The sequence below is a fragment of the Nelumbo lutea genome, chromosome 4, assembly GCF_056320005.1.
Source record: "Nelumbo lutea isolate HS-2025 chromosome 4, American lotus-T2T, whole genome shotgun sequence".
Lineage (NCBI taxonomy): Eukaryota > Viridiplantae > Streptophyta > Magnoliopsida > Proteales > Nelumbonaceae > Nelumbo > Nelumbo lutea.
In genome coordinates, this window is record NC_142687.1 from 86,063,268 (window position 1) to 86,073,732 (window position 10,465).

Genomic DNA, 10,465 nt, shown 5'->3' on the forward strand with positions numbered 1-10,465 from the left:
ATATATATATATATATGTATAAATGTATATAGCTTGAACCCGGCCTAAAAAATAAAAAAGCCCGACTTCTTGGGCCCAAACCCATCTCGTAGGTCAAAAATCCAAGCCCAACCCGTATAAATTTCTAGGTTGAACCGGTTTGACATCAAACCGAACCCGCCCAAGTTGCACCCGTATGTATAATGGTGTAGTCTTGATTCAAAATAAGTGCTTATTTGACTAAGGATGCACGCCCGAATTCATCGTTAAAATATAGGGTTTAAGGGTAAGGTTTAGTTTAATGTTAGGATTTAAAATTTAGGATTTTTGTACAAAATTCAACAACAAAAGGTTAGGATTTAAAATTTAGGATTTTCGTATACAATTCAACAATAAAAGCATCCTAGTTTAAAGTTAGTGTTTTGTTTAATGTTAAGGGTTTAAAAATTAAGATTTTCGTATAAAATCAACAACAAAAGCAACCTACGATGGTAGGACCATAGGACTGTAGGAGCGAATATGTGATCGCCCTAATTGGATCAGTTTAGGTGGCGGTCAAATATTTGAACGCAAAGACATCAATACCCTTTCATTATGCCCTAAAATAAAGGCATAGAACGGACTCCAAGGCCATTTAGGGTCATTTACAACCCATAAGTATTGCATCTCTTTGCGCTTTTTGTTTCTCCTTCTACCCGCTCGCGGCCTCCATCCCTCTCTGCAGCTGCTCTATTACTGCGTCGAAGAGGTAGTTAACGCTTTCCCCCGCCGTTGTGATTGTTTCTCATTTTTCTTCCCTTTCCGATTTCATTGTTCACCGATAGATCATTTTGTTGATATTTTGGGAATATATAGTGATTATATTACTTTTATGATTCTCTCCATGGCTGGAGACTGCCAAAACAACTGGAGCTTGGTGATATTCGGTTTAGATTTCGGCATTGATTTTGACTTCTATGCTGCTTACCTTTTTTTTTTTTTTTAACTTCTGATGCTTCTGTGCCGTGGTAATCCACCAATGTTTTTTGTTTTCTACCTTCTCTTATGTCAGTTATTCGACATCCGCAGAGATGGGTTACTGGTGTCACTGATTTAGAGGATCTTATTAAGCTTCAAATCCATTTTCTGTTATTATTGCTTTTGTTCGAAAAGGCCTGCTTGGTTGATGTACGAGTTACATATTTTGTTTATTTTGATCTTGTAATATATCCGAACATTAGCCTTTTAAATGTAATTTTCAATTAGTGAACTACCTGTTCATCCTTGTAGAAAAGAAGGTTGTCATCGACTTTTAGTTTATTCAGTTCGATTTCTGTTAATGTGTTTTCCTTGGGTCATCTCGTGTAAAAATGAGGTTTTTTTTTCCCGCACCTGTCAGTTTTTATCTATTTATGTCTATTGTTTCATGCATAAGCATGTCCATGTCAAGTGACTACCAAGTATTGTGCTGTGAAATTTGTTTTGGTCTTTGTTACTTTATAGTTTCATAGCCTTGAGTTTTTTTTTTTTTCCCCTCTAAATTAAGTATTGTGTTTTAGTTATTTGTGTTCTCTGCATGTGCGTATTTGGGTGGGTGAATGGGTTGGGGTCTTGGGGGTGGTGGTATAAATGAGGTTTTTTTTTCCCGCACCTGTCAGTTTTTATCTATTTATGTCTATTGTTTCATGCATAAGCATGTCCATGTCAAGTGACTACCAAGTATTGTGCTGTGAAATTTGTTTTGGTCTTTGTTACTTTATAGTTTCATAGCCTTGAGTTTTTTTTTTTTTCCCCTCTAAATTAAGTATTGTGTTTTAGTTATTTGTGTTCTCTGCATGTGCGTATTTGGGTGGGTGAATGGGTTGGGGTCTTGGGGGTGGTGGTATGTTCTCGTATCTCCTCAATTAGTTCAATTCAGCTTAGTGCTTTTGACTTATCAAGTAATTATTTGCCTTCTCGTTCAGGGAAGCAGGCCACATTATTTTAGTACTACCTATGGATGCTTGTATCTATGTTTTACCTGTTGGATCCATGGTTATCGAATTTTGTTTGACTGATTTATGTTAGTGTTAGGAATTTTTTGTTTATAAAGTGATTGAAGCAGGTCACTACTTTTGGATGCTCTTATTTTGCTGCATTGTGTGTTTTAATGATGAAATCTTGAGTTGACAAGCTTGTGAATGCGTTTTTGAGTCTGAAAGCAGCCACTTTGTGTAAAAATGCCAGAGGATAGGTCTGTATCTGTTTTAGCCCTTTCAAGATCCATACAGCTGGGACCAACATTGGCTCATGACCCAGTTGGATACACTTAGTTGGATTCATGCCCCTCAAGTTTTTTTTTTTTTTTTTTTTTGATCAATGCCACGGCCCTCAAGTTTTGTTTGATTGATTAATGTTAATGTGTTATAAAGGTCTGTTTCCATTTGTTCAAGCATACTCCTAAGCAGTCAACAGTGGTTCTAGACATTCATTTGCTATTTGGCTAGCTATTTGGTATAGGTATGCTTATTATTTTAGATAATTGGTTCCAAACACTTAGTCGATAATCATGGAATAATAAATGTAATGGTAAGTCTGGCATAATAAATGTTTTCTTCCTTCCTTACTTTTTTCTTGCCTCAAGAAGGTAACAGTATACTATCATTATATTACTGAAAGATAAAAGGTGTACTAAAAAATGTGTGTAACAAACGAAGATGAAGAATTATAAAGCTAGTGATCTGTTTCTCTAGAAAAAAAAACATTCTCCAGTCTCCACCTGGGACTGGATAGCCCATCTGCTATGGAGTTCAATTCCTTGGTAAATGGTATTCCATTTATGATGATCTCTGGTTTCATTCAGGAAATGTTCCAATCTCCACTGGCCCTTTCCTATGCCTTTATGCATTATTGTGTTAACTGAGTCCTCTTTAGTGGCTGGAGAAAGAGGTTTATCTGTCTTGCAATCCTCCATGAGGGAGATGGCTTCATTCTTGATGGAATTGGCAGTACCTAATGGCCCACTGAAAGCCCTAAGGATACTGCCATCATCTCTAAAGAAGACACCCCCTGGTACCACTGCCATCTGGATTGCCTCAAGAACTACCATCAAATAGAAGCCTGGCTTTATAACTTTCTTTCTGAAATAGTAGTCTGCTAGGCATTTGAACCACTGTAATGCCATGGAAACCTTCATAGATGAGCATCCACGAGTTAAACATGTTTGGAGAATGGTCTCACAGGATCTTGTGAGTCACAGCTTTATTGCCAAAAATCTTTCTATTTCTTTCCTCCCATATCCCCGACATGACCACAAGAGTGACATCTCTCCAATATCTCCTCCATCTTCCCTAACAGGGAGCAATTTCATTACCGGAGGAAATCACTTATGGTTTCTGAAGCAACTATTCCGCATCTTACCACATTAAAAAAAGAAGCAACAATCTTCTTCTTTACTCAAATTGGGGGAGGAGGTAACTAGCAGCAGATTCTTCTTCTTGGAGACACATGACATATACATGGGGTTAGATCCAATGTCTTCCTAGTCTTTTTATTTTAACACATTACAAGTCTTGGTTCTCCTAGGAATTTCCTTCAACGAAAAAGAGGTACTCGGAGGGGAGTGTGAGTTATGGGATTCCAGATTCTGCCTTCCAGTAAAATTCTGATTTTTGGAAATGTTACGATGGCCTGAAAACAAGATATAGTGGAGAACTGCTTGGATGGATTAAGTTTCCATGCCCAACTGTTGGGGATGGAAGGGGAGGGATAGACCATGAAGGTTTCAAAAGTGCTACTTCCTCTAGTTCTTCTCTGCTTAGTGGTCTAGAAAGGTCCAGTTGCAATTCTGATCTAGTTCTCCTCTCAGTGTCAAGAAGACACAACTGCCTACAGCCTATCAGTTTCTAGAGTGTCTATGATTCTGTGGGAAGTAAGGAGGAGGTAAGCCAAAGACCTTTCATGGTTTCACCCCATCAGAAGTGACAGGTCTGTCTAAAAGACTACGTGGTTCCTGTTTCCTATGTCTTATCTAATGAAAGAGTACGTGGTTCCTTTCAATACTTGATTGATGCTACATATAATGTAATGGAGACCCAAAGTAAGTTAGATGGTACTTAAAGAGCAATTACTAAGAAGAGCTGTTTTCACTGAGAAATGTGGCCAAGATCCAACCTGCCCTCCTGCTTGCACACTTTTGCACAATTCACCGGATCTCTTTTTTCACCACTCCCATCCAATAGGGAGTTCCTTTGAGGCTCTTCTATGTGGTTGGTCTAGCCAACATTTAGAGAATTGATAAGAGGTAGGTAGAAGATTAGAGAGTGTTATATAATTTTTCTTCCATGGGGCAAAGATCATCTTGCATTTCTTAATCATTGAATCCCATATTTTCAGGATTCTGGGATTGCCACCAAAAGCCATCCCCAAATAAGTGATGGACTAGTTCTCCATTCTGTAGCTCAAAATTCTTCTATAAAGGTCCAAAGTATTATCATTATTATTATTATTATTATTATTATTATTATTTATGATGTTGATACCCACCAAGCTGCTCTTGGAAAAGTTAATTCCGAGGTCAAAAACTGCCTCAAGGAAGATTGTGTGGTGTCATCTTTTTATTGCAATTGGGTTATCTTTGATATCCAAGGAGCCTCCTTGGGAAGGAGAGAAATAAACGTTGAGTTATTTCTTCAATTCAAAAAGGCTTTCTGTTTGTTGAACAAGAGTCTGGATTTTGGTAACTTGACAAAACCAGTTGAATATGATTGATCTAATGGATGTATCTTCCCTTTTTGGATTGTGGCTTGCCATGTTAGTTTGATCAGAAAATCAGTAACTGGTTGCATTTTAGGAACAATCTAGAGGTACTAATGGTCCTTTTACAAATCTAATTAATGGGGTTCTATCAAATTGTGTTTTTTGTTTTTCTTTTTAATTGGTTAACTATTTTGGTTCAGAGATGGGTGAAGAGGAAACCAGAGGAGGGGCTATTGTTCCCGAGTCTGTCCTCAAGAAGAGGAAGAGAAGTGAAGAATGGGCTTTGGCCAAAAACCAAACATTGGAGGCACAGAAGAAGAAGAATGCTGAGAACCGAAAACTCATCTTCAAGAGGGCTGAACAATATGTTAAAGAATACCAGGAACAGGTTAAGCAATTTTCTTTTTTGTCAATTATATGTAGTAGACATCGATTCTTGATTTCTGATTCTTGTTATTTTCCCTAATTTTTTGCTTAATAATATTCTTCATGATTATATTTATGTGCTTGTATGTGGAATTGAATTGACAGGAGAAAGAGCTAATCAGATTGAAGCGTGAGGCCAAGCTGAAAGGTGGTTTCTATGTTAATCCAGAAGCGAAATTGCTGTTCATTATTCGTATCCGTGGGTAAGCTTCAAGTTTGTCATATTGTTCTCCATCTTTCTTGGCACTCAATTCTTGGTTGTAGGAGGGTTTCTAGTCATCTAATTCTTTCTTCAGATTTAAAGGCATTTCCTTCTGCCGTAGGCAGTGTTTTAAAAGCGCAAGGGCCAATTTGCACCTGAGGCGCAAGGCGAGGCGTCCACCTTTTTAAGAAAGGCGCAAAACTACAAAAAAAGCCAAAAAATAAAAAAAAGGTCAGAAAATTCTAAAAAATGCCAAAATATTAAAAAAATGCAAAAAAATTAAAAAATATTAAACATAATGTTAATAAAAATGTAAAAATAAATTTTAAAAACCTATTATCTAAAATTAAAATACATAAACATAACATGTAAAGTGTATTCAAATGAAAATTTAAAAATAAAAGCAAACATATAAAGCATTTTCAAGCATGTAAAACCCACAATCTCTTTTTTTCCTTAATTTCATTGCTTCAAGTAGTTAATGTGATGTAAAACATATTGCGTTCTTGATTCTATGAGTCGCCTTTGTAGCACGTCCCTCGAGGCAAGCCCGAACAAGTTTATGTTAGGGTCTGAAATTCTTATTTCTCACATAAAAAATAATGATTTTGCAACATTCATTGCCTTTTAAGAAAATATTTTATTGCAATGAATGAATGAACAACATAAGCAAGGTGCAAGGCGCATCAGGCGCATGCCTAGGTGCACCTGGCACACACCTTTTGAAAGAGGTGTGCCTAGGACCTTGGCGAGGCGCATACTTCAAAATGCGCCTTGCCTGTGCGCCTCAGTTGTGCCTTTTAAATCACTGGCTGTAGGATCTCCTAGACTCCTATCCTTTGCACTTGCCACCATGATTTAACCAAGTTTATGACAGATGTTCTAACCTGTAATGTTCCCATGTTCCTATTCTTAGTATTAAGAACCTTGAGGTAGAGGGATAGTCTAAACTTTTAATAAACTGATATTAATGAAAGTTACCGTTTCCAAAAAAAATTCTTAGTATTAAGAACTAAGAAGCTTAATCCAAGTTTTGGTACTTATTTTAGAAGCTATACATTCCATATTCCCTGTAATATATCTTGTACTTGTGATGTTTTCTAGATGTTTTCTATTTCCATGACCTAACCAATTTCACCTTTAAAATCACTACTTTCTAAAAGTTATGGTTAGATTTCACTACTTTCTAAAAGTTATGGTTAAATTTGCATTAGAAGATGTGAAACTTAGGTCTTCAGTATAAACATCTATGCCGACAGTCAAAAAAATATATTACAAGTTTCTATTTCCCACTTGATTTGTATAAATGTATTTTTTGTATTTTGAAAACTACAGGGAATCAATTAACTGCATTTGGAATGCAGAAGCAAAATCAGATTTGAATTCCATCCCTATCATACTTATGTATATTTGGAAGGACCAACTCCTATGACATTTTAAATTCTGCTAAAATGTGTAAATCAAATACAAAAAACTATTATGTTGCTGAATTGTGCAATGTTCGAAATGGATCCAACCTACAGAATTAGGGAGATCTGTGGGATTTATTGTTCCAATTCAGCAACTAAACCCAAATGCACCATAACTCAAGCACATGCATAACGTAACTGATATGTCAAAATAAATGAATTTTGGCTATGTTTGGTTTCTTATAGAATAAGAGAGAAGCAGGAAGCTGAGGGAAAGTTCTTAATAAATTTTTGAGAAATTCCTTGAGAACTTTCCCTCAACTTTCTGTTTCTCTTTTCTTTTCTATCATGCCAAACAAAATTTTAACAAATCTGGAAGGTGAAAATATGTATACATATTTATAGAGTTGCATTCAAATTTATGCTGTTGCCAGCCACATGTGATCATAGGAATTCGTGTTTTCTTGGAAGATAAGTGAGAGCTTACACAAGCAAACATAGTGAAATCACTTTAAAGTTCAAACCATTTGCTCTATGCATTTTTTTTCAAAGATTTCAAGGTGTGGTTTATTCAATGGTGGATCCCAATCATCTGAATGAGGTATGGATGACAAGAAATGGGGTCCCAGACCATGTTGAGTCCTACCTGAGCTTTTGATTTGTTTTTGTTTCATTGTTTTATGTTTTGAGTTAATAAGAATCAGTATTTACTTGTTACCATTGTGTTGATAATTTGTTTTATTGTTTAGTATCAATGCGATGCACCCAAAGACGCGAAAGATCTTGCAACTACTCCGCTTGAGACAGGTTAAAATCGAATTTTTTTCTTCTGCTTCTGAGTTTCCTTTGACTTTGTACGATCCTGTTCCTTACAGTTTATGCATATGCTTTTCCCTGCAGATTTTTAATGGCGTGTTTCTGAAAGTAAACAAAGCAACCATGAATATGTTGCACAGGGTTGAACCTTACGTGACATATGGGTAAGCTTTTTGTATTTCTTGCTGTGTAAATGACTTGGTACCTGGAAGGGGGATTGAACTGGGAAAGGGTTTAAGGTTCCCAGTTCAACTGTCTCCTGCACCATCACATTGCATTTGCATTTTGTATATGTGGTCTAATTCAACAATCAACAAAAATCACTATATGGGTGTCAGACTACTTGAATCCTGTTTAATGCCATACCCCCCTACCAAAATATCTATTACCCAAATATAGAAGGGAGGAGTTGACTCCTTTGCCTACTCTTCCTATGTTTCATTTACAATAATGCCATTGTTCTTTATTTTTTGCAAATCCAAATTCTGTACTTCTGATCTATTGTTTTCCTTCCATGCCCACCTGGAAATCACATTCCTCGTGGCTAGCAAAAATAAGTAAATACATTTTTTGTTGGTCAGAGTAATGCATATCTTTTCTGTTGTCATGTTTCTGAAAGATGATCATGCAAGTAGCCCATTTTTCTCCAGAGAAACAAGAAAAAAGAGGAAGCTTATTATTTCTTTCAAATTCTGTCTGCTTCATAGATATCCTAACCTAAAAAGTGTCAGAGAATTGATTTACAAGAGGGGTTATGGTAAGCTGAATAAACAGCGGATTGCTTTGACCGATAATTCTATAATTGAACAGGTACGCTATCTGTTTGTTGTGTTATTTCCACCCCCTCTCCCAATCTCCAAAGCGCTGAAAAAAGAGAAGACATATAAAAACACATGGTGAAATACTAATGTTTGATAAAACTGCAGGCCCTAGGCAAGCATGGGATCATCTGCGTGGAAGATCTGATCCATGAGATCATGACAGTGGGGCCCCACTTCAAGGAGGCAAACAATTTTCTTTGGCCATTCAAGTTGAGTGCTCCATCTGGCGGCTTGAAGAAGAAGAGAAACCATTATGTTGAAGGTGGTGATGCTGGGAATCGGGAAGATTACATCAATGAGCTTATTAGAAGGATGAACTAGTGGTCGCATCTTTCTAAAGCTATAATCCTCTTGTCGGTTCTTGATCAATTTCCAGTTTTTGTAGGGACTTTGATTTGGTTTTAGGTGATGTTTTGTTAATGAATTTAGAATCAGATTTAAATTACCATTTCATCATTTTCCTTTTATTGTTTAATTTTTCGATGCTGAAATTATATAGAAGACAGTTTAGTGACATAAATCTTGCTGTCAAATTTGATGCTTTTAATGTTGACTTTGCTAATAAATGGTCATTATAAATGTATTAGCCCAGTTGTGTTGGAGAAGCATGGTTATTATAATGTTGACTTCTAATGTTCACATGAAATCATGAATCCTAAAGTCTCATCTTTAGTTTCAGATGTGATTTGAGCAGTCAAAGGCAGCATGTTGAAATTGTGTTGATGTTATTTTCAGATGTTGGAGAATCATTGGGTTGCAGAGTATTTATTACTTAACCCTTTTTTCGGAAACGTACGGACAGGCCCAATGCAGATTTCTGAGTCTATAAACATTCAAATTGAATTGACCCTGCGCTGACCCAACGGCCAATCAATCAATCATGTTATTGTTGTATGCTTTTTTTTTTTTCCTGGTCCCCCTCCTCCCCACGAATTTAACTTGTTATAGAATCTCCTTTACACTATTTTCCAGTTCAGGGGTGATGGCGAGGTTTTTCCCATGTTTTGATGCATACGTTGACAACTTTTCTCTGTTGAAGTGATTCCTTTACCCCAATAAAGTTGCTTGATTTTAACGAAGAAATAGCAGATTCAGGCTCAGCTTGAAACTTTGCCTGTCTGGATTACCTTGTGATCCAGGTTGAGTTTGACACTTGGTTTAGATCGCGAGATTTAAGTCCTTTCCCAAAGCGAACAATCTTTTTTGGGTATTACGCGTATATTACAGGGGAGTAAGGGACGACCATCGCAGCTACTAGGTCATCTTTCTGACATTAACAGACTGAATATTTGGAACAAGGTGTGGTAATTTGGGCAGACTCAGGTTGGTTGATTTCAATGGGAAGACCGAGTTCGAAGTATTGCAAAATGCTGATTCAGGCCCACTGCAAGTTGCACCCCAAAATAGGGATGTGATGTGAGGGATAACTTCGGCTGTTGGGGGCTTACAGCCGGGGTCATCCACTATTCCGCTCAAAGTGGCAGTTAAGCCGTTACTTGCTTTTGTACTTGTATTCTTACCAAAACTATGGTTGTCAATTGAGTCCCCAAATTTTAAAATGTATATCTTTAGTATCCTGAACTTTTAAATTGTCTAACTGATCTTTACTGTTGGTTGACCATCGTCAGTCAACTGTCATGTGACATCAGGTACGTGTTAAATAATTCGAAAATAACAAAATTATCCTTTATGATATTTTCTGACCATTTTACCCATTTTATAGTGTCAAAGGAAGGAAAGGGCAAGAAGGGTTATGAAATCAGACATGTGAACATCCGGTTACAGCTGATAGTTGAACGGGAGGGAGGGTGAACAGTGGAGAAGGAGCTTCAAAAATTGAACAGTATTCTGTTTCATAATCCTTCTTCCCCTTTTCTTCTAACAGTCCAATGAAAAGGGTGTCCTGTTTCATAACTGTGCCAAGGCCTGGCCCCAGTATAATGTATAAGATTAGGAATTCCAGCAAGATGTCCTTCAATTATTTTGGCCTCCGTTAACATATCAACTTCGTCTTTTATGTTCTTTTACTCATCTCATCATCTGGAAATGGAAGGCTTTGCACCGCATTTAAAATGCCTGTCTAAATAAAGAAATAA

The 10,465-nt window shown here is 36.8% G+C and overlaps 1 protein-coding gene across 1 annotated transcript; it reads left to right on the top strand.

The window, feature by feature from the left end:
• The first annotated feature begins 468 nt into the window (after nt 1-468).
• Nucleotides 469-8,889, top strand: LOC148861506 (large ribosomal subunit protein uL30y). The gene is made up of 7 exons (XM_088982119.1): nt 469-727; nt 4,896-5,083; nt 5,227-5,324; nt 7,482-7,539; nt 7,633-7,712; nt 8,256-8,358; nt 8,475-8,889. Exons 2-7 carry the CDS (start codon nt 4,898-4,900, stop codon nt 8,688-8,690), a joined length of 741 nt encoding a protein of 246 aa, XP_088838245.1. The 5' UTR covers nt 469-727; nt 4,896-4,897; the 3' UTR covers nt 8,691-8,889.
• Nucleotides 8,890-10,465: the final 1,576 nt, after the last annotated feature.

What these genes read in the sequence shown, in the direction of transcription:
- LOC148861506 (XM_088982119.1), top strand. Translation starts at nt 4,898, where the DNA reads ATGGGTGAAGAGGAAACCAGAGGAGGGGCTATTGTTCCCGAGTCTGTC. An exon ending in TTAAAGAATACCAGGAACAG is followed by an intron (nt 5,084 to 5,226) that starts GTTAAGCAATTT and finishes TTGAATTGACAG; the next exon opens with GAGAAAGAGCTAATCAGATT. An exon ending in TTCATTATTCGTATCCGTGG is followed by an intron (nt 5,325 to 7,481) that starts GTAAGCTTCAAG and finishes TTTATTGTTTAG; the next exon opens with TATCAATGCGATGCACCCAA.